Here is a 24,734-nt window from a genome sequence, read left to right as displayed (position 1 = left end):
GTGTGTCAGTAGGAAATATCAGTTTACATTTCCAAACATTCTTTTTGCCATTAATTGTAATAATCCAGTGAGATTTCTGTATGCACAAGGAGTCTGATAACAGCCAGGATGATCTGATCTCACCATGATCGAGTCCGTCTGTGATTACATGAAGAAACAGGAAAAACTGAGACAGACTAAATCCAGAAGAACTGCGGGAACGTCTCCAAGATGCTTGAAGAAACCTGATATTTCTGGTTTCTTCAAGCAAGCTTTAGACTGTAAAAATGTAAACTGATATTTCCTACTGACACACTACAGCAAAAGATATAAATAACTGACTTAAAACCATTTTTTTGGGGGGGGGGGAGGGATGGGGATATTAACATGCCTAAGACTTTTGCACAGTACTGTATATATTTTATTTTTTTTCAGAGACTACAATGCTTTAATCGCTTGTTTATGCTCCTTTTATGCCTGTGTTTTGATCCGGAGATTCTTTACTCTTTCAGAAGATGCGTAATAGCGCCCCCCTACCGTATAACAGTGAAAGTGCGGAAAGCCGGAACATTTTGTCAATGGAGGGGAAGCGTTGTCTCAAAAATGACGGAAAATTCAAAAACATTATCTATACATCATTCATCTAACGTTTTTTTTAAACATTGTAGAATAGATGGATGTTCGCCTAACATTTTTAAATATTACTACCGGTACTTGTTTCAGAATTTTTTAGAGAACCTTCAAAAGTAACAATCCCATAATGTTTGAAAATGTAATGTTCCCATCATGTTCCCATATCCAAGAAAAAAAAAAACATTTTTAAAACGTTTAAAAAACTGGACGATTTGAAGGTTCAGAGAACATTCAGAATGACTGTTTTCATAACTTAATGGCAACGTTAGCAAAAGGTTTTTAGAACATATTTTTGTTAGCTGGTTTAAGACTTATCTAGTCTCCCTTAGCCAGACTTTTATGTCTTTGAATTCTTATTGCAGCATATTCTGTCCAAGAACCGCCTACTTGAAAAGGAAGAGACCACCTGACCGACATGTAAAGCAAGCAGCCACAGTTAGTCTTGTTTTTACATGCCTTTTACTTCTCTAAATTAATATCTACTTCACTACTAAGTGAACTTCTTGTGATTACATTTTGTAACCTTGTAGTCAAGAAATCTGATAGGAGCTTGTGTTTTTCACAAGTGCCTTCCATTTTTGTGTACTAAATGCAACTAACAGCCATGTTGTTAATGTAAACTGAAACTATTAAATATTAAGCTATAAAATATGAAATGTATGAAATAAAATATAAATATTAGGAGGAAAAACTTTAAAAACTAAAATACGTATTATTCTGAAAAATGTGAAATAAATATGTGAAATGTGAAATAAGTTGAAGTACTAAAATGACTAAAAAGCTATATAGAGATATGTAAATTATGACATAAGCACATAGCAAAATTACTAAAACAAATGAAAATAAAAAGATAAAACCTAATTCTATAATGACACTGACTTTGGGCATTTTTTCGGCAAGCAGTCTGAGAGTAAAGGCCCGTTCACACCAAGAACAATAACTGTAAAGATAACTATATTAGCGTCCACACCAGCTTATTCTAAGCGCGTGCTTGTCCGCCGCTTCAAATGCTCGGGCTTGTTACAGCAGGATGGATTCTGGGATTCTGATTGGCTGTCAATATTTTATTGTTCATCCTGAAAGTGATTCCAACTATATCGTTGCCGTTATCGTTATAGCTGTGGTGTGAACTCTGCTATTCTTTAATATTGAGAAAGATTTTTTAGAACTATATCTTTATCGTTCTCTTTATAGTTATCGTCCTTGGTGTGAACGGGCCTTAAGACTTACCTGGTGACCACTGAGAAAGTAATAACTCAAGGCAGTAACTAGGTTTAATATATGGAAGCATAATTCTGCTGTTTTCTTCTTCTTAGCGTCCTCAAACGGACCTCCGGCACCAACCAGCTACCTGGAGAAGAAGTCCAGTGATGCTCTGCGAGATGTGGCCACCCCTGATCTGAAATCAGGCAAACCCAGCGATGTTATATGCATCGAGGACTAGCCCGCAGCCATTCCATCCTCTATCTGTACGACACAGACAGAACCGTGGAGAACTCCTCCAAACAACAAATATTAAACAGCGAACCTTATCAGTTGCACTTTTTGTCTTTCAGAATCTGTACTTGTATACGCCTACAAGTTTTATTCGGTAGAGTTCCGTTTCTCTTTCATTCTTTTTTAACTTCTGCGATACGAAAGTCTTGATCGATTAAGGAGAGACTGAGGACGCTTATGTAGAGGGGCACCATTGTTCTGACAGTCCTTTGAGCTTTGTTTTTATATTATTATTTTTACATCATGATGTGTTTTTCTTGATGGCCATGAAGGACATTTTCATCTCTGCTAACATTGAGCCATCTGGAGGTGCTACTAGTTCCTGGCCTGCTCAAGGACCGGACGTCCCACCTCTGGGTTCATTTGCAGCCTCTGCTTTGCTCCTGGTTCTTCTCATGAATGGTGTGTTATTGCTGCCCCTGCAGGTTATTGCTATGTAGTGCATCTAAAAACAGAATAGTGCAATGACTGTCATTTTTCTCTGGAATACTTCAGATGATTTTACAGTATGTCACCACTAATGTTTTTTTTTTTTTTTTTTTTTTTGTACAATCTATATATATATATTATTATTATTTTATTTTTTTCAGTTTACATTTATTCTTTGAGAAGAAAAAGTGTGTTGACCCAGTTTAAATGGTGCTTTTAGTGATTTTATTTCATTAAAAAAAATGTTAGCCCTAAGGAAATTACAATTTAAAACAGTGTATACTCAAATGAATTAGCAGCCTAATACAAGCTTGGGATGCTTCATTCAAGATCACATGACCTGCTAAATAATACGCACTAAACAAAAATTTCAGATTGCACCTAAAAGCGGTAATAAATCAATGGCAAATGGAATGTTTTCGTGAACTGAGAGCTGATAGTTTTGAAAAATCAGAAAACATCCCAATTGTGGTGTTTGCTGTCAAACATTAGAGCTTACCAACAACTTTAAAGGAATGTTTAATTTTAATTTTAAATGCAATGTGAACTGTAGTATTGACATCATCTGTGGCAAGCTGTAGAATACCACAGAAATTATTCTGTCCCTCGGTTTGTAAAAAAACAACAAAAGTATTTATAGTAATTCATTTGCAATGTAAGTCTATGGGGAAATTGTACAGGGTCAGAATAAATGTTAAAATGTACATTATCGTGACTTTTTACACGAAACAAACTCTGCCCATAATTCCATCTCTGGAAATGTTTTGGTAACATATGAAAGTAGTCTCACTTAAAAGGACAATTTATAGATTGAAATTTATTTTAATTTATGTAAATGTACATTTTTTTTATTTCATTTTTTATATTATTCATAAAATTATTCATGTAGCCTAGGTGCTTAAACAAAAATAAATGCACATTTTTGCTTTTAAACACTCTAAAACGATACAATGCATTTTTAAAGACCTTTTGTTTGATTTTACAAATTGAGGGACAAGCCAAACTATATTCTGTAGTTATCAACGGCATGCCTGAAATATTTTTTTAATTTCAAAGTGAATTCAGATCCACAGGAATATTTGTGCAGTGTTTCCAACTTGTTCCTGAATGGGCTCACATGCGGATACACTGAATTTGTAAACTTAATTACCCACATTTTGTATTATTATTATCATATTCTTTCTATTGTCAGATGCAGTTTGCTTGACATTTTGTAAAAACTTGGACCCTGAGTGCTCGGTTTACCAAGCCGAGCTTATGGATAGTATTGACATGATTGTTCTGGTGCCATAAGTGGTGTGGATATGGATTTTTTTTTTTTTTTTTTTATCTGAAATGATATGCCTTGTGTAACTGTGTTTTAAGCAGCGCACTTTATATGGAGATCGGATGTGACCATAGAGATGACATCTCCTATGGGCCATTTCAAACGCAGTAGAAACCTCCTTCAATAACTCGTATACTCAGTTTCAGTCTGTGATAGTCATGTTAATTAATGTAGATATGAAGTATTTTGTTTGTTTTCTGCATCTCAGCATCAATGTAAATGGCACTGAAGTGTCATGGCTGACCGTAAATGTGATCATAGTTTCTTTTGCAGTAGTTTTAACTTAAGGGGTTCAAGATGATGGGGTGTGTATGGGTGGGGGGTGGGGGGGCAATGAAACACAAAGGCAGCCTCAAGAGTCAAGGGAACTTAAACCCAAGGTTATAAAGAGAGAGCCAGCAGCATAAAATGTGTTGTGAAATTAAGTTTTGTTTTTATCCTGTGTGATGAGTTTACACCATTTCATTTATTCTTTTTTATAACAGTATTGATATTGACATTGAGCTCCATTTAAATGCAATCAAACTGAAGCCAAAATGAATGTATGAAGTATTTAAAAAAAGCTTCAGTCTAATGTTAGAAGTCTCTTCATTCAAGTACATACTAGGCTTCAAAAGCTACCAAAAGATCCTGGTCAAGACACCTTTGTTGCAATGAACGCACTGCATGTGAGATGTCTTCAGATTCCTTTGGACCAGAGAGATTTGTCCTGGTTTCTAAACAGCTATGAGCAAAACAATATTGCTATTCTACAGAGATAAGAATATGGAAAACACAAGTGAACTACCATCATTTCACTTTGTACTCAGTGTATTTGTTTAATGTGTTTTAATAAATTCTCTCCAATAAGATTCATGGTCTGTTTCTTTTTAATTTCAATGTTTGCTTCTAATTCAAATGTTTGTGGATTATGGGGGAATAATATATATATATATATTTCTTTCATGTTTTAGCATTCTGGTGGGCGCTCTGACCCCTCTCACTGCAGTGCCAGTTGTTGGAAGACTGCATGTATTTGGAAATCTAAGCAATTCTTGCCACTTGCCATTCTAAAGTAAAGGAGTTAGATGTTGACTGGTGCTCTTTTGTCAATGACATTAATTAAACAGTGTTTACAAGGCAGAGATCTGAAACTCATTTATTTGTTCACATTGGATGTAAATAAAACTGCACTTAGGTTGAACCCTCTGGGCCCTGAGGTGTTCTGACATTTGTGCTTATTTCAGTTACTTGTAACACTTTCATGGCTAAAGTCTTCTATAAAAATCTTCTACAATATGTGAGCAGCATGTATGTAAAAGTTTGTACTGTTGAGAAAATGACGTTTATGCGTGGTTTGTACAAAACCAAAAAGCTTTCCTCAAGTGGATTATGTTAAAATGGGCAGGTAAATGTACAGGCTTTTTCAGATCTTTCCGTCTAATTTCCGTCCAACAAAATAAGCTAATGCAATTCACACATGAACATTACCAGAGATGACCCAAAAAAACAGCAGCAAGATTTGTTTCTGCCTTGACAGCTGCAAGAACATGTTGAACAGTGAGCAAGTTAGAAATCAGGAATGGTAAGAACATCTTAGGTCTTCAGCCAACAAAGTTTAAATTCAATCTGGCTAGCATGCTTCCCATAATGTTAATGCATTGGGTCAGTAGGTAGTCTTGTGACCGTTTGAATGCATTTGACCACACAAGCATTTACACTATGAAAGCAATCCAATCAAATGCATTCAGCTACCTCTGGAAGATGTTGAAAGTGGACAAGCTCAAAACATTTTAGACCCTGTATTTAACATCATCCACTTGTTCGATCTGATAAACCAAAACTCATTTTACCACCAGGTGTAAACGGGTTATAAGAGAACAAAGCAGATTATGTCAAGCAAAAATTAGGTCACACTAATGCAGCACAAAAACAATACAAAAAAACCCCTAAAGACCATCATGGATCAAATACCTCTCCAGTAGACACTTGAGGTTACAAGTCTTTATAAGTCTTTACAACTTAACTGCTCTGACATAGGAAAGACCTGGAATCCAGGCTGCTGGGACACAGACTTATAGCGGGCTAGTGCTGACTGGAGGCTACCTGACTGGTCCACCAACTGTGAGCTGGATTGGGCGGACTGCAGGCTGCTGGGCTGGTACACAGATTGGAAATAGGCTTGTGCTGACTGCAGGCTACCGGGCTGAACCAAAGACTGGTAGCAGGACTGTGCTGGTTGTTGGCCACTAGGCCAGATCACAGACTGGTATCTAGCTTCTGCTAACTGCAGGTCACTGGACTGGTCCACAAACTGTGAGCTGGCTTGTGCTGATGGCAGACCACTGGACTGGTTCACAGACTGTGAGCTGGATTGAGCTGGTTGTTGGATGCTGGACTGGTCCACAGACTGAGAGCTGGCTTGTGCTGACAGCAGTCAACTAGGCTTGTACACAGACTGGTAAGATGCTTGTGCTGACTGCAGGCCACTGGGCCAAGACACAGACTGGTAACAGGCTTGTGCTGACTGCAGGCCACTGGGCCGGGACACAGACTGGTAGCGGGCCTGTCCTGGTTGTTGACCACTAGGCCAGACAACAGACTGGTATTTAGCTTGTGCTGACAGAAGGCCACTGGACAGGTCAACAGATTGCAAGACAGTTTGGCCTGATTATTGGATGCTGGACTGGTCCACAGACTGTGAACTGGCTTGTGATGACAGCAGGCCACCTGGCTGGTACACAGACTGGTAGCGGGCCTGTCCTGGATGTTGACCACTAGGCCAGACCACAGACTGGTATCTAGCTTGTGCTAACTCCAGGCCACTGGACTGATCCACAGACTGTGAGCTGGCTTGTGCTAATGGCAGACCACTGGACTGGTTTACAGACTGTGAGTTGGCTTGGGCTGGTTGTTGGATGCTGGACAGGTCCACAGACTGAGAGCTGGATTGTGTTGATGGCAGACCACTGGACTCGTCCACAGACTGTGAGCTGGCTTGTGTTGATGGCAGACCACTGGACTGGTTCACAGACTGTGAGCTGGATTGGGCTGGTTGTTGAATGCTGGACTCGTCCACAGACTGTGAGCTGGCTTGTGCTGATGGCAGACCACTGGACTCGTCCACAGACTGCGAGCTGGCTTGTGCTGACGGCAGGCAACTAGGCTTGTACACAGACTGGTAAGATGCTTGTGCTGACTGCAGGCCACTGGGCCGAGACACAGACTGGTAGCGGGCTTGTGCTGACTGCAGGCCACTGGGCCGGGACACAGACTGGTAGCGGGCCTGTCCTGGTTGTTGACCACTAGGTCAGACAACAGACTGGTATTTAGCTTGGGCTAACCGCAGACCACTGGACTGGTCCAGCGACTGGGAGCCGGATTGGGCTGGTTGGTTGATGCTGGACTGGTTCACAGACTGTGAGCTGGCTTGTGCTGACAGAAGGCCACTGGACAGGTCAACAGATTGCAAGACAGTTTGGCCTGATTATTGGATGCTGGACTGGTCCACAGACTGTGAGCTGGATTGGGCTGGTTGTTGGATGCTGGACTGGTCCACAGACTGTGAGCTGGCCTGTGTTAATGGCAGACCACTGGACTGGTTTACAGACTGTGAGTTGGCTTGGGCTGGTTGTTGGATACTGGACAGGTCCACAGACTGTGAGCTGGCTTGTGTTGATGGCAGACCACTGGACTGGTTTACAGACTGACGGCAGGCAACTAGGCTTGTACACAGACTGGTAAGATACTTGTGCTGACTGCAGGCCACTGGGCCGGGACACAGACTGGTAAGAGGCTTGTGCTGATGGCAGGCCACTGGGCCAGGACACAGACTGGTAGTGGGCTTGTGATGACTGCAGGCCACTGGGCCAGGACACAGACTGGTAGCGGGCTTGTGATGACTGTAGGCCACTGGGCCGGGACACAGACTGGTAGCGGGCTGTCCTGGTTGTTGACCACTAGGCCAGACAACAGACTGGTATTTAGCTTGGGCTAACTGCAGGCCACTGGACTGGTCCACAAACTGATTGTGCTGGTTGGTTGATGCTGGACGGGTTCTCAGACTGTGAACTGGCTTGTGCTGACAGAAGGCCACTGGACAGGTCAACAGATTGCAAGACAGTTTGGCCTGATTGTTGGATGCTGGACTGGTCCACAGACTGTGAGCTGACTTGTGATGACAGCAGGCCACTGGGCTGGTACACAGACTGGTAGCGGGCCTGTCCTGGATGTTGACCACTAGGCCAGACCACAGACTGGTATCTAGCTTGTGCTAACTGCAGGCCACTGGACTCATCCACAGACTGTGAGCTGGCTTGTGCTAATGGCAGACCACTGGACTCGTCCACAGACTGTGAGCTGGCTTGTGCTGATGGCAGACCACTGGACAGGTTCACAGACTGTGAGCTGGCTTGTGCTGATGGCAGGCCACTGGGCCGGGACACAGACTGGTAACGGGCTTGTGCTGACTGCAGGCTACCGGGATGGAACACAGACTGGTAGCGGGTTTGTGCTGACTGCAAGCCACTGGGCCGGGACACAGACTGGTAACGGGCTTGTGCTGACTGCAGGCTACTGTGATGGACCACAGACTGGTAGTGGTCCTGTCCTGGTTTTTGGCCACTAGGCCAGACTACAGATTGGTATCTAGCTTGTGCTAACTGCAGGCCACTGGACTCATCCACAGACTGTGAGCTGGCTTGTGCTGACGGCAGGCAACTAGGCTTGTACACAGACTGGTAAGATGCTTGTGCTGACTGCAGGCCACTGGGCAGGGACACAGACTGCTAGCGGGCTTGTGATGACTGCAAGCCACTGGGCCAGGACACAGACTGGTAGCGGGCCTGTCCTGGTTGACCAATAGGCCAAACAACAGACTGGTATTTAGCTTGGGCTAACTGCAGGCCACTGGACTGGTCCATAGACAGTGAGCCGGATTGGACTGGTTGGTTGACTGCACTAGTTGCTGGCCACTGAGCAATGACACAGGTCCAGACCCATAGCTGCCTTGCCCTAACTGATAGCCAAGTTTTGAGGACTAATTTCTTGGCTGAAAAGGCTTGAGAATAAAGGTAGAACTTGAAATCTGGACTGGCACTTTACCAGAAATTAACTTGGAACCAATTTGAAGTCTACTTCTCTGAGGTTTGACAATGGGCTGCATTGCAGACTGGTAGCGGACTTGCACTAATTAACCACTGGACTGGGAGCTACTCTGCACTAGTTGCTGGCTACTAGATGCCACAGACTCATTACTAGACTGTAATACAATTTGATAGTTGAGCTGTGCTGGGTTGGGTAGAGAATCAAGGCTCACACTTGTACCCATTGCAGTCCTCACAAAACCAGAAACAAGACTGCCACTGCCAGCTGAAGAGAGCAGATATTCTTGAAGTTTACTTCCAGCATCAGAACCAGGCTTATATACAGTATATTAGTCACTGGTCCAAAGCCAGAAGAGCCATTTTGAGGACTATAGTTTACACTGCTATAAACACCCTTAACTTGTGCAGCACTGTAAGTGATATTCATAGATCTTTGAGGACTGATGGGATATGATACATCATCCCACCTGTAGGAACTTTGTGGTTTCACATCATCCTTCATGGGGAAACCAGCCTCATTGTATACAGGATAACGTACACTCCTGACAAAACCATCAACTAGAAACAAGAAAAAAGGAAAGAAATCAAATAGACTTCACAAGTTCACATGTTAATGAAATCTGATGTAATATTATAATGCGTATTTGGCTTGCTGTCCGGGGGGAGTGCTCCGAGCTCGGAATTCGGCCCGACCCCAGAGTACTCCCCCCTATGAATGTATAGATCATAGGTATCTATGAGCAGACCCAGCCGAGTGTGAGGTGATGGGGTGGTGGCAGGAGGTAAGGGAAGGCTTTATTTATACTGGCTTCTTCTTGTGCCGATTGGATGATTACCTGAACATGCTCCTCCCGAACTTTGTTACATAAAACTTCATATGTTAGCAACCCTGAATTATAGAACTTGCCTGGATAAACCTACCACTTTCAATATGGCCACAGACACAAAGACTGAGAAGTGCCAAAGAAAAACTGTAAAAGAAAAAACTGTTAGAAAAATGCCAGTTATTAACAAATGCCAGATACTACAATTTATCATCATACCTTAAGAGTCGGAGAGTGGTACCCTCCATGGCCAACCAAAAAACACAACTCAGCAAGACCACTAAAAAAATCATAAAAACATACTTGATTTCAATGAACACATTCAAACAAATGGGGGAATGACTCTAAAAAAAGCTGCCATTCCAAAGCATTGCTGGATCTCCTGGTCAGTAAATTACTGTACTAGTAGTAGTACTAGCAGTTTATACTACTTACCACGATTAACCATGAAATAAGTTAACATTTGGACCAAGAAGCTATGTATTGTTTTCATTCCTTGACCCAATCAGTTGTAATAAGTTCAATGGAATTACAGATGTGCCTATATAGACAGTAAACTTCGAAACCAATTATATAACATGATACCCTGTTTACACATGGTATTAACATGCGTTTTGGTCGATCCGATCACAAGTAGACGGGGAGACACATTCCCATTTACACCAAGTGTTTTAATCTGTCTCTTTTGTCCACTTTCAACCACTTCTGTCCTGATTTCTTTGAGGGGAGGGTCTATGGGTGCCATGTCTAGCTTTGGTGTGGTTTCATCTTCATGTTTCATGTCTTATTTTGTGGTTTTCACAAGGTGTGTTGGATATTGGCTGCGCTGGATGTAACTGATCAGCGAGAGTTGCCGTGTGCAGGTGGGGAGGAGCTGAAAACTGAGACGTGAACTCGGACACTTTCTGCTTCCCGTAATGACCGCTCACGTAGTGTTTGCGTACTTTATGAAGCTGAGTTGAAATAAATGCAATATTTGTAAAATACAGACGCTTTCCATTTAATACTTTATTCTTGTACAAACATACGCTGTATTAAAGGGGTGGTTAAGTATGATTTCACTTTTCTAACTTTAGTTAGTGTGTAATGTTGCTTTTTGAGCATAAACAACATCTGCAAAGTTACAACGCCCAAAGTTCAAACCAAAGGGAGATATTTGCTTTTAAAGAAATCGTTTTTTAAGGACTACAACACCGGCTGGTAGGGACTACACGACATTCCTCCAGGGGTTAGTGACATCACCAACCCTAAAATTTAAACCCCATCCCCGGGAAAACGCAGTCCATGTTGAGAAGAGGAAGAGTTGTTGTAGTCAAGTACATTTTTGAGTCAGCTCAAACTGTAGCATCTGTCATTTCACATGTAATAGAAAGTCACTCTGTGTGCATCTCACATCAGTTCCTATACGATTATCATGACAGAATATGCTAATTGAAGATAGTTAACTCCACATCAGCAACATAAATTCATCAACCATTCAGAGACGTCCTGTTGCATTATACGTGTTGTCACTTCTTCTTGAGTCTCTCCATCTTTGTCTGACTCCTTTAAACATAAAAGGCAGAACAGTTTCTGTCATTTTAGTGTGTGTCTGCGTGAGGTAATCGGAGCTGCTAACACACATGAGCTCTTGAAACCCTGCCCTCTTTGCTGGGAGCAGCAGCATATTTGCATTTAAAGGGCCAGACACAAAACGGTGCGTTTTTGCTCACCCTCAAAAAGTGACAACTTTAACAAGCTATATAAAAATATCTGTGGGGTATTTTGAGCTAAAACTGAGATTTATTTTACATCTTGTGAAAAGGGCATTATACCACCCCTTTAAGCAGTACATTTAACATAAGCCTATACAATTAAATACCAATGTAGTGGGGTCTACGTTTTTTTATCAGTTTTATTTTGATAAACATGACTCAATATAATATCGCAACTACATAAAAAGAGATTTTACTGTTACAAAAAGGCTGATTTGTGAGCATTAGTGGAACTGAAGGTGTTCAAATAAACCCACTTGATCGCTGTCATGCAGTGAATCCGGCAAATCGTGAAACAGCTGGGTCTTCATAAGAGCTTGCAGCCGCTCTTGAGAAGCCACGTAGAATGAACCAGCCGGCTGCTCTCAAATCCCTTTAGCATTTGTCTACCTCTGGAAATTGTTGAAAGTGGACAAGCTGAAACCATTTTAGACCACATTTTAACCTGTATTTAGCATCATCCACTTTTTTTTATCCGAACAACCCCAGATTGGCCCCAGCCTGGCAGCAAATTTGTGCTGACTGGTGGCCACTGGATTGGGACAGCGACTGGTAGCTGGGCTGTCCTGGTTGTTGGCCACTGGGTTGGTGAACAGACTGGTCACTAGCTACTTTGATTACTGAACAGAAAGACAGCACACAAAATACTTTTTGGGATGAATTAAAATACTTTATTTTTTATTTTTGTATTGAGAATAAATTTTTGCATTTAAGGGAGCAGTAGTATATGCTGACTGTTCAAAAGTCTTATAGCATTGATTTGGTCAAGCAGCCGTATATATTTTTATATTAAAATCTAATTCATTCAATGATAACAGATGTTATAAATGTTTTTTTTCTCACAAATTTGTACTTATGGCTTTATGTTGTGTTAATAAATGTACAGTTCTGTTTAGAGTAACTTTAGGAGATACTATATTATTTATTATCTGCAGTTCTCAAATGCAAAAATACAGATATTTTTCGTCTTTATTGAAATTGTGTAAAAACTAGAGCAAAGTGCACTGGTAATTTTAGTCCAGATTTGTTATGAGGAAATACATGCCAACAGAAAAATCTAGCAGGACTATTCCTGTGAGCTTTCCTGTGGTGAGAGCTGTTTTCAGATGAGACCCTCATCTTTTGTATTCTGCTGAATGGACATTTTTATTACAGATATGTCAACAGCTTGGAGGTATCACTTGTCTTTATGGACTGATGGGGGTGTGTTTCAGTCTGACTCAGGGTTGATTAATCTGACTCCAGTGAGTAATAGTAGCCACATTTAATATATGGCACGTTTATGAAAGTAAAATAAATACTGTGTGAATGACTGTATCCATTGAGGACAAGCCTGCATCCATTCCGTCTTCACATCAACATTCCTATGGAGAGAACTCTTGAAAAAAAGTTCAGTGAGATTTGAGTTGGGTGATGTACCGTTATTTAGGCCTTGTTCATACCTGGTGTCAAGACCTGTTTCAGGTGATCTGTTTACATGTGTCGAAAACGTGTCTGTGATCAGATTTCAATCTCTGATTTCATCATTTTTACGACCACATATATCATGCACGTCAGTGTGTTACTGTTGGTTGATAAAGCAGAAATTGTGGATTATTTCTTCTAAATAAACTTCAATTCTAATCGAATCACAAGCATGATGCCTACTTTTTCCAAATGTTTGGACTGGATGGTTATTTTTGTTTAAAGCTGCATGTAACCTTGTAAACTTTAAAAACTCCCTTCAGCTCTGTTTAGTGGATGATTGAGCAGTAAGTAGGTGGTCCTTCGCTGATGTAGTGGGAGGAAAATTAATATTCATGAAAAAGGCGACCAATCAAGAATATTAATATTTACACTTACATTTAATCATTTAGCAGATGCTTTTATCCAAAGCGACTTACAAATTGGGAGAACAAAAGAGCTTATTCATAGCAATGCCATGACAGGTATAAAAGCGAGGCTGTGAAGGATAGACTTGCCATGTTTTCAATAGCATTCTCTGTAAAAAGCTGCAACCTCATAGATCACAGCTCATGTTGTCTGGAGTTTTTTTTTTTTTTTTTTTTTATGAGGTTAAGTGCTCACAGAAGAGATGAGTTTTCAGTTGTCTTTTGAATGTTGTCAGGGATTCTGCATTCCGGATGAGGGTGGAGAGATCATTCCACCAGCATGGAACCGTGAATGAGAATGTTCTGGAGAGTGATTTTGTGGCTCTTTGTGATGGTACCACATCGCTCGTTGACAGATTGTAGGCTTCTGGTAGTTTTGTCTACTGAAATTTGAAAAATTACTGATTTTTTTTTTAGAAAACATGGCTACATACCCTTACAAAAAATAAGTATACCTCAAGTTAATTTTATTAAGTATACTTGAGTAAAGTTTAAGTATATTTTAACATGTAGTAAGTATACTACTAGTAGGCTACTTGTAACTATGAATGAATGTATCGATATACTGATAATTTTAGTTAAATGATTGTAGCACATTATTATGACCGCCGCTAGCGTAGCTAGCGAAAGCGGTCATATAGGGATTGTCAAAGTTTTTTTTTTTTTTTTTTTTCCGTCACCTTACTGAATTTTTCGTCAACGATACCAGGGACACCGAAGCACCGGGGAACATGAAATTTGGTGGGCATGTAGCCCCACTAGACTTCTAAGGAAAAATTTCGTTTGGTCCCCGGGGGCCACTCCCCCCCCGCGCTGGGCCCCCCCAAACCCCAAAAAATGCAGTTTTTCCTAAATAACTACCTGAACCGTGGCACCGAGGATGAATAAATTTTTATGGTATGTTGGTCTACTAGACTTTTACGGAAAAATTTCGTTTGGTCCCCGGGGGCCACTTCCCCCCCCGCGCTGGGGCCCCCTTAAATTTTTCGTCAACGATACCAGGGACACCGAAACACCGGGGAACATGAAATTTGGTGGGCATGTAGCCCCACTAGACTTCTAAGGAAAAATTTCGTTTGGTCCCCGGGGGCCACTCCCCCCCCGCGCTGGGCCCCCCCAAAACCCAAAAAATGCAGTTTTTCCTAAATAACTACCTGAACCGTGGCACCGAGGATGAAGAAATTTTTATGGTATGTTGGTCTACTAGACTTTTACGGAAAAATTTCGTTTGGTCCCTGGGGGCCACTTCCCCCCCCTGCGCTGGGGCCCCCGTAAATTTTTCGTCAACGATACCAGGGACACTGAAACACCGGGGAACATGAAATTTGGTGGGCATGTAGCCCCACTAGACTTCTACGGAAAAATTTCGTTTGGTCCCCGGGGGCCACCCCCCCCCCCCCCCCCCCCCCCCGCGCTGGGCCCCCCCAAACCCAAAAAAATGCAGTTTTTCCTAAATAACTACCTGAACCGTGGCACCGAGGATGAATACATTTTTATGGTATGTTGGTCTACTAGACTTTTACGGAAAAATTTCGTTTGGTCCCCGGGGGCCACTTCCCCCCCCTGCGCTGGGGCCCCCGTAAATTTTTCGTCAACGATACCAGGGACACTGAAACACCGGGGAACATGAAATTTGGTGGGCATGTAGCCCCACTAGACTTCTACGGAAAAATTTCGTTTGGTCCCCGGGGGCCACTCCCCCCCCGCGCTGGGCCCCCCCAAACCCAAAAAAATGCAGTTTTTCCTAAATAACTACCTGAACCGTGGCACAGAGGATGAAGAAATTTTTATGGTATGTTGGTCTACTAGACTTTTACGGAAAAATTTTGTTTGGTCCCCGGGGGCCACTTCCCCCCCCTGCGCTGGGGCCCCCGTAAATTTTTCGTCAACGATACCAGGGACACTGAAACACCGGGAAACATGAAATTTGGTGGGCATGTAGCCCCACTAGACTTCTACGGAAAAATTTCGTTTGGTCCCCGGGGGCCACTCCCCCTCCGCGCTGGGCCCCCCCAAACCCCAAAAAATGCAGTTTTTCCTAAATAACTACCTGAACCGTGGCACCGAGGATGAAGAAATTTTTATGGTATGTTGCTCTTAAGGGCCCACATCAACCTAGCCCATAATCACTCATTTGTGATTTGCGCCCCTCCCATAAAAAATGAAAATGCAATATTATTCTGCTTTAATCGCCCCTATCTTCAGTGGAGATGTTCAGAACTGCACCATATTTCATGTGTATGATTAACTTGACATCCTCTGGGGGTATCCTCTGCTAAGTTTTGTAGAATTTCATCCATGGGGGGGTATAAAATAAATTCATTTATGTGCACATTTAGTGACTGTACACTCATCGGCCTGTAGATGGTGCTGTTGAGCGAAGGGTTGCTGGTTTAGGATGATACTGTCACACACACACATGCAGGAATACAAACAAACGCAAGCATGCACACACACTGACATCCACACGCACAGACACACACCCATACACACACATACAAATCCACATGCACAGACACACACACACAAACACACACACGCGCACACATGTACGCACACATACATACACGCACAGACACACACACACACACACACACACACAGACACACAGACACACACATACACAAACACACACACATACACACACACACACACACACACACACACACACACACACACACACACACACACACACACACACACACACACACACACACACACAGACAGACATGCACATACTATTACTTTTTTTAGGTATATACATAAACACGCAATACAGCCAAATTACTCCACGTCATTTATTTTTGTGGAAAGCCAGTGCAGGCCTGAGCGGCGGTCATATTTTGTACCGCGATGCGGTACATCTAGTTTAGTTTACGAAAGTACATTTTGAAGTTTACTCTCAGTAAATTACTAGCTTAGTAGTTTTATACTGCAAGTATACTTGTAAGTTTTGTCATTATAAATCAAGCATACTTAAGTGCAATTTAAGTATATTTCTGAGATATACATAAAGTAAATTTCCGAGAAGTAGTCTACATAAAAAGTAGACTGAAAGTAGACTTTCTTATTTTTAGTTACTAATAGCACACTTAAATAAATTTCTTTTTTGTAAGGGTATTGTATATCAGTGGAGAAAGATAATTTTGTAGTTGTGCCATTGTATGAGCGATGATTATTTCACTTTGTACAGAGTGTATTTACATTTCTGAGTAAATATTTCTTAAATCCATTCACACTTTATCACAGAGTTAAATCTTAAATCCATTCACAGAGTAATTAGCCATTCGTATTTTTCTATTGAACTGAATGCAACAAATTACCTAAGAATTTAGGTACTGAAACGTTACATACCTTCTGCACAAAAATGGTGTGTGTGTGCCTATTGTGTTAATTAACCATATCCAGTAAGGTTTACCTTTTTTTTTTTTGCAGCTTTTAAAAGTTGTATATTTCAAAATGTATTCAAAATGTTTTTTTGTTTTTTTAATCAGTTTATGTCTTAGCATTTTTTCCACATAAAGGGTTTTTTCTTAGAGGGGTTTTGCATTATAAATGCATGCCCTCACATTAAAGTCTGAAGTATGCGAGATGATTCCCATTGTCTTGGTGACTGCAAGACGAGCTAATTTCTTGGTCATTGATACATTTGTGGGGACTGTGTTGAAAATGTGTATTTTTATCTAATTTACATATACATTTATAGAAGGGTGGAAATGAGTGTTTCCCACAGCATGTATTGTATCCTCAAAACTGACAAAAATCAATTAAAGAGATATGCTTTAATGCCATCACTGCACAATACTGAATGACCACCAACTCAGTTAATACTATTTAGTCCACTTTTGCCCAGCTTGGAGATGCTGTAATCCCTGTGTCTGTTTCTGTCTTTCTCTCTCTCTCCCTCCCTCCTTGTCCAGACTTGTCTTACTCTTTTTTTCCCTTCTAGACTCTGCCCCTTGACCAACTAACCTGACTTTAATTGGACGACAAGTCTGCCGGCAGCTCAGCCATTGGTGGAGCTTAACAGCTATTATGCTTGTTCAGAAGAGCCTAACTGTCCAACAGCAGGGGAGGGAAGGAGCGAAAGAAAAGACGGGAGTGACAGAGGCCGGGGGAAGAGGGGGGCTCATTTAGCCTATGAAAGCAAGGAGGAGTGGAGCGGTTTGTGCGCAGAGTCGGGAACTTGCTGCCTGTGGGAAAGTAAACAGCAGTATTTGCCGCCTTCTCAGAGGCCTCAGTCCGACAGCAGCGGATAAACAGAGGATGAGGATGTGTTCAAGGAGACAGCTGATTTCATAGCAGGAAGTGCATGGGAGGTTGTTGGGATTAAAGTCACTCTTGGGAGGTGCTGAAGCTTTCCTGTGGTAGTACTACTGAGAACAAAAAGGTGAGTTGTTCTGTTTATTGGTCTATCAATCTAACATTTTCTCTCACACACTAACACTCTATGTTTGCTCCCCTTTCATGCAACAAAGGCATGGGCACCATGAAAAGGGGTGTTTTCTGTATAGTGGGGGTAGGAGAAGAGAAGACAGAAGAGGAGGGTGTGCACTCTTTATAATTTCAGTGGCTCACTGGGGAACAGAGGGATCTTACAAAACTCACTCAACCCAAAGAGACCCTCTCACGGACAGTTAAAGCAATAGTTAACCCAAAAATGAATTTAAAATTCTGTCATCACTTACATCATCACCCTAATGCCGTTCCAAAACTTGCCCTGAAATATATTTGGTGTAGAAACTATTTTCACTCAGATATTGTTTGTATTTTCCTGTAAAATATACTCCAATAATCTTGGAAAGAAAAATATTGTATGACTTTTTGAGGAAAAAAAATATCACTTGGGTCGAGTGCTGAGGCATTTTTAAATGTATAATTTTTTTCTGTGTTTAACAGAACAATAAAAGTCTTGCAGGTTTGGAACAGCACAAGGGTGCGTAAATGATGAAATATTCTTTTTTTAGGGTGAACTTTCCCCTTAACCCAGTGTTATCCAGCAGAACTTCTAACACAGATGCAACTCTGAGGTGGTAAACGCAAACCAGGAATTATCGTACAACCACATATCTGATTTAAAGAGAAATTAGAATTATTCATGGACTAATTCCAATGTAAATTCCACAATCACACTTTGTGTTGTACTGAGGGGCCTCACAATCCTGGAACTCCTAATCTGCATCTAGCTGCCAGTCAGCAATCACTGACTTCCTTTTGCATTTCCAGAATTCGATGGTTTAAAAATGGGCAGTGTTCCGTTTCCCTCCTTTTCTCTCCATGACAGTTCAGCATCATTAGCAGTCCATGCATGTCCGATAGAGAGAGCTGCAGTACAAACACACCCTGTCAGTGGTCTTTCCAATCCGAAGGGACACAGCTGGGGCTTTTTGGGCCCTTTGGGGTGACAAAGGCATATGTACGATTGCAGGGGCCTCCCAGCGGATGTGATACTGAATATTGGGTGGAGGGAGCTCCATCCACATGTTAGCGAGAATTTGAAGGTTGCTGCCTGACTCCCTGAGGAATGTGAGCTCTTCAAAAAGTGAAAGGTGTTGTATGAATGTCTATTTTTGAGAACACATTACACAACAACATGAGAGAAATGAAACACTATACTGTATGTTTAGAAGGTGAAAGAGGAGCTTGTGCTTTTCATGTGATTCTTTCAATCGATGTAAAGGCAGAATTGAACAGATCTTTTGAATCTGTGCATGCCAAACCACATGCTTTGAAGGTTTGAGGATGTGAATGAACAATCTGAGTGAACAATGAACTGTTACATGACTCTCTTTGTTGTTGAGTTTTATGGCTATACCGTGTTTTGGCATCACTATTACCAGGTGGCCAATGGAATTCCTCGCTTCAGTCATTTACACGTTGATACTGCATTTTTATTGTGGTGCCAGATCTTTTCCTATTGTGACATACATCCAAGTTATAGGCTACAGATTATCAAAAAAGAAACAATTTAGGGCAAGTACTTGGTTCTATGCACCGATTGTTGATTGGATTTTGAGATGTGACCGTTTCTCTCAGAAGTGGAAGCAAATGAACATGAGCTTGAACTGGTGGAGTTGATTGGTCCTGCATACATCATCACAGAGATGTCTGTCATTTCCACTGGAAGGTCCAGTTATGACATTTTAAATGACAATTAATATTCAGTAATATTATCGATTTAACTGCTCTGACACTATATCGGATAGATGAGAACCTAGACAGCAACATAGTGTCGGCCCACATCTGGTACACGTGGATTCCACGCGGCCCAGATGTGGGCTGGTTTGGGCCAACACTATGTTGCTCTCTGGGAACAAAATTGAGCTGGATAATGACACTAACTTTGCTACATCGACACTGTTCTCTCTTTCTCTTTCTTTCTTAGCATTATTCCCTCTCAAAGTCCAGGGTCCGCCTCATACACACATGATATGGCACAGGTTTTATGTCGGATGCCCTTTCTATCACAGCTACATCGACACTGTTATTTAACTGAATTGAAACAACACTGAAAATTGAGCAGAATAATGACACCGTTGTCTTAAGTAAAGCTGATTTAAAGCTGAAATTATGGTTTAATAATTGATTACATTTGCAACATTTACACTGTTATTTTCATGTTTATTAATGTATAGCTGTTTTGAAACAATCTCTGTTGTATAAAGGACTATGTAAATTAATGTGACGACTTATATGAGGTCAAACCGTTAATAAAAACAAACATATGCACAGATAAATTGTTCACAGCAAGATCTTTAACATACATTTAAGAAATAAATAGGCTTAATTTTCATTCCATGCCAACTTTAACGTTAATTTGGAAAAGTGCATTACAGACAACCCCAAGGATGAATAATGCATCCTTGGATGTCTGTGGTTTGCAAAATCAGCCATTGCTGAGGTGGCACATTTCGAGGATGTGCGTTTGTGACAATAGAGGGCATGTAGAGGTGTGTACACAGCCATTCCACGGTTTAAGTAGAAGGTTAAGGTGCTGTTTCCATAGAACCTGCAATTAAGTCAGAATGCAGTGATGTTATTATAAATACATCATGCTTTTTTTGTCTGTCAGCTAAAATTGAAAAGCAGGTTGTGCAAGGTAAAAATACACATACTGTAGCAACACACATTTAAAATTTGACACATTTTAAGGTTTTGCTGTGCATTCATTCATCCTGAGCACGTGTTGGTTTAATACCCTGTGGGCAAGGATGACATCATCAATCTGTATGAATCACAGACAGCGTATCTCTGAGCTGCCTTGCGATAACTCCAAGTATTTCATGAGATGGACGCTTGGGACACTGATAAGAAGTGGAAAAGGAAGTTTCCTCCTTGTGTTGATACACTGCCCCCTCCATAAATTAATAGCATGAACCGGTAGTTGTCAACTGGTGGGTTGCGACTCAATGGGTTGCAGACTGCAGGAGAAAAAAAACTATACTAACTATGAATATGCAAGTTGCTTTAATCTAGTCAATATTCTTCTTGAAATATAAACGTTTTCTGTGATTTTATGTTGCTGTCAGAAGACATGTGCATCATGACAGGTGAGCATATTGGGAATGACACCAGTGGGCAGAAAATGTATAGATTGTGGGTTTTTCAGAAAGTTGTTGATCAAGTTGTTGGAGGTCTTGTATTCAAAGTGATACAGTACATTTGGTTTTATAGGATTAAAAATTAATCTTTCACTTACTGTAGTTGAAGCTATAGGCAAATTAGGCAGATGTAAACATAAGCAGGTATTGATGCTGCAGGGAAGCTGAAGACAGAAGACTCAGGTTCTCACAACACTAACACGTTTAATTCTTACTCAAAAAGCAAGTAAACAGGCAGTGCAAACACATCTCAACATAACAGACTGGACCAAGAGTGAAGGCAAGGGTGAGGCTTAAACTGAAACGAGCTAATAAATGACACAGCTAGTTTAAAACTGTGTTTACAACTTCAATATTGTGTAATGTCTTTCGGACTGAAGTGATACATCAAGAGTAAGGGTGCTTTTATCTGAAATGTACATAGAAAACGTTTATCATAACATCTCTTCACACATGCACCCAATGAAGGATGCTACACTTTTTCCAGAGAATGAAAGCAGAACAACATATACATAATGCTTTACATGAACAGCCAAACAGAAGTTATGCTGGGTTGCTAAAGGTATTATTCTCCCAAGTCCAGGTAAAAAACACAATTGACCTGCCCCTGAGGAAAATATTATTGGTTTCTCTTTCAAAATACAGTAGACTTCATGGAGTTCTCAGGTGTGTTTTAATATTAACTTTGCCTTTGATGCTTTGCCTAAAGCAATTAATGTGATAAATCTCCAATTAGTTTTGAGTATGGATTCAGACTGACCTTTACTGCACAGTCAATGCCAGTCTGCATCATGTCAATCGTAATGCTGTATTGCATGAGCAAACCAGTTTGGTCTGCTTTATAAAAATATAAGTGTAAGCATTTTTGATTGTATGTGCTTGATCAGACAATCAATCAATCAATAAATAAATAAGGTTCCTCCATGCAAACCTTCATTATATTGGTGTTGAGACCAAGGGGTGAAGGTTTGGCTGTTATGCTGTAACTACAGCATCTGCAAGCCATTTACAGCCATTCAAAACTATCTGTATTCTTGCTAAATAAGAATTTCTGAAAGCAACATAAATATATATATATCCGTAGTATTCATTATATTATTGTAAATGTTTTACCAGTGCCTGGTTAGGTTTCCAGGACTATTGAAAGTGTGAAATGAACATATTTCCCCATATCTGCTGTCTTGGACATCACAACTCAGGATAGTCACTATTGAAGGGTTTGACTGCGCACATAGGTGCCATCAGCCAATCAGCATCGTCATGACATACATGTTGTGTGGCTTTCATTGGTTGAGATGTCATGTCATACATGTTATACAGGAATGGATAAAATATTGGAGACAGACAATCCTTTCTCTCCATCAGTGCTTGGTCCCACCATTTCACACATCACATCGCACTGATCTTTTGACTTGTGATCTAACAAACAGTCAGGGATTCCTCAGTGATGAATGCATCATGGCACTCTTGTCTGATCACAAGGGTGCCATTGTGTGTGGTCTAACATGAAGTGGGTTTGCTGGAGAAACTGTGTTTGTGGTCCACTGTAAGGGACAGAAGGACATCAGAATGGACATGAATAGTGTTTTTGAAAAACATGTCTGGAGTCATTCATGCTCCCTTCCTCACGTTAGCATTTTTGTAACTGATTCAGTATTAGAATAATAGGCAAATTTGTGGTTAGTTCTTCAGAAACCCAGATCTTGACTCAAAGTGACGATATCCATCATACACAAGACATATAATTAATTATTGAATATTGAATATTCCAATGAGCCTGCCTAATGGGTTAAATTAGTGACATAGTATGCAAAGCAAAAAAATAAGTCTGGTGGTGCCTTTTACTTTAAGGGTTTAAACAATGTTTTTCATGCTTGTTCAATGAACTATAAACAATTACTGCACATGCATCTTTGGAACAGTCCTAAAGACACCAAGACACAGTTTGCTGGCGGTAGACAATTAAAGTCACAGTTACAATAACTTGGGACATTGAAGAGACCATTCTACTGACTCTGAAAAACACCAGGAAAAAGATGCCCAGAGTTCCTGATCATCTGTATGAACATGCCATAGTCCTGCTGCAGGAGTCATGAGGACTGCAGATGTGGCCAGAGCAGACCCTCCGCTTTAGAAAGTAAAACTCTACCCTTGAGAGACCAATCTCTGTGTAACCAGTTATTAACACATCTACTCTTCATATCCTTCGAAATGACTATACCTAGATAAGTGACTTACTGGGATGCCATCTATATTTGTCAAATGACAATTTTTGATTGAAAATAACTCGCATTTATTCATATTTAAGTGTAAGCCTGATGCTCGAGAAAATAAAGTAAATACAGTACATTAGTAACTAAAGCAACCTGAGCAGAGTTACTTAAAAACAATGTAGTATCATCCGCAAGTTGACAGTATAATTTGCCTGTCTGCAATATTAATGCATAAGAAGACATATCGGGTGCCATTTGTCAAGAAAAAGAACATCTTAATTGGGCTTTGAGAGTAATGTAATAAGGCCTGGTGTAAGTGTAGGTCGAATAGAGCCTTTTAAAATACTTTCTCTGAAAAAAACTTGCAAAAATAAAGCAGCTAATTGTTTTGCAAATAATCTGTAGAACTCAGAAGACAAACCATCCACCGATTTGTTACGTTTAAGTAACCTACTTACGTTACAGTAACCTGGTTTCAGTGACCTACTCTAAACAAAGAGGTTGGTCACACATGTTTCTATCTACCCCACTAATTTTAGTAGTGAATTGAAAACTAAGGTGGCCCTTATTTTTCAAGTTTTGATTAATAATTGTCTGACCCCCTCAAGTTGTTCCAATACATGAAAAAATAATTCAGGCAAAATATGAGCTCATTTGAACAATATTTAGAGGTGGCTCGATGACAGTGAAGTTTTGTATAATCAGTTATTATGCTCAATTTGTGATAATTACAACGCATTCTCATCCCAAGGCGTCATATACTGACGCTTTTGACATTGCGTCTACATCCAACGCACATGGCACCCTTTAGCGTCAATATGAGACGCAGATAGATATGGGCCAGAAGGCGCCTCTTAGCGGTCTAACCCTAACCCTAACCCTACCCCAGACCTAAACCTACCCATAACCGAACAAAGCTCTGTGCGTGTCATATTGACGCTAAAGGGTGCCATCTGCGTTGGATGTAGACGAAATGTCAAAAGTGTCAGTATATGACGCTCTAGGATGAGAACTATTTAAATTACATACTTGCTTATTTTATGGCAATTCTGAATTTACATCTATTTTGCACAAAAGATATTCTATGCATTTCTTGCAGAAGCATAAATTGTGTTATTTTGCCACTTTTGTGACTTATTTCAAGTATTTGTCATTACTGGCTGTGATTTGGGGTCGTCGGCACTTCAGCACTTCGCAAGCAGCAGAGCCCAGTGGCGACAGGAGGGACAGTTGCTACGCGCTCGCAAGATTATCTTGTTAGCCATGCAAGGAATTGAAGGGACTAAGTCCCCACAGGGACCATCGTTCTCGGCCATTTTTTACATCGTCACAATGTTCTGAAAGAGGATATTCGAGCAGCAGCAAACAATAGGCTACCATACAGAGAGTGGAAGAATTTTGGTTCCGGGCAAGAATTCCGGTCAAGCATCGACAGGACTCACGCAATTTTGTGACTGGAAGGGGTTGAAAAAGAACAAGAATCGCCAAACAATGACTCAACGGGTTAACAAAGTCACTTTCA

The 24,734-nt window shown here is 40.8% G+C and overlaps 2 protein-coding genes across 4 annotated transcripts in view; both read left to right on the top strand.

The window, feature by feature from the left end:
- chd5 (chromodomain helicase DNA binding protein 5) overlaps positions 1 to 2,167 on the top strand; it is a 42,353-nt gene extending 40,186 nt beyond the window's left edge. For both annotated transcript variants that reach the window (XM_084396149.1, XM_084396148.1), the window contains exon 40: positions 1,929 to 2,167. In XM_084396149.1, the coding sequence (XP_084252275.1) occupies positions 1,929 to 2,056 (128 nt within the window). In that variant the 3' untranslated portion in view covers positions 2,057 to 2,167. The remainder of the gene's footprint in view (positions 1 to 1,928) is intronic.
- Positions 2,168 to 17,467: 15,300 nt separating this feature from the next.
- Positions 17,468 to 24,734, top strand: part of arhgef10la (Rho guanine nucleotide exchange factor (GEF) 10-like a) — a 128,285-nt gene continuing 121,018 nt past the window's right edge. The window contains exon 1 of one of the 2 annotated variants that reach the window (XM_084396155.1): positions 17,468 to 17,788. The gene's annotated coding sequence lies outside the window, so the exon portion shown is untranslated. The remainder of the gene's footprint in view (positions 17,789 to 24,734) is intronic. The other variant, XM_084396154.1, reaches the window with a different exon arrangement.

This window comes from Rutilus rutilus (assembly GCF_951802725.1).
Source record: "Rutilus rutilus genome assembly, chromosome: 22".
In the NCBI taxonomy this organism is placed as follows: Eukaryota; Metazoa; Chordata; class Actinopteri; order Cypriniformes; family Leuciscidae; genus Rutilus; species Rutilus rutilus.
The sequence above is the reverse complement of the archived record's forward strand: the minus strand, read 5'-3'. Positions and strand labels throughout refer to the sequence as shown.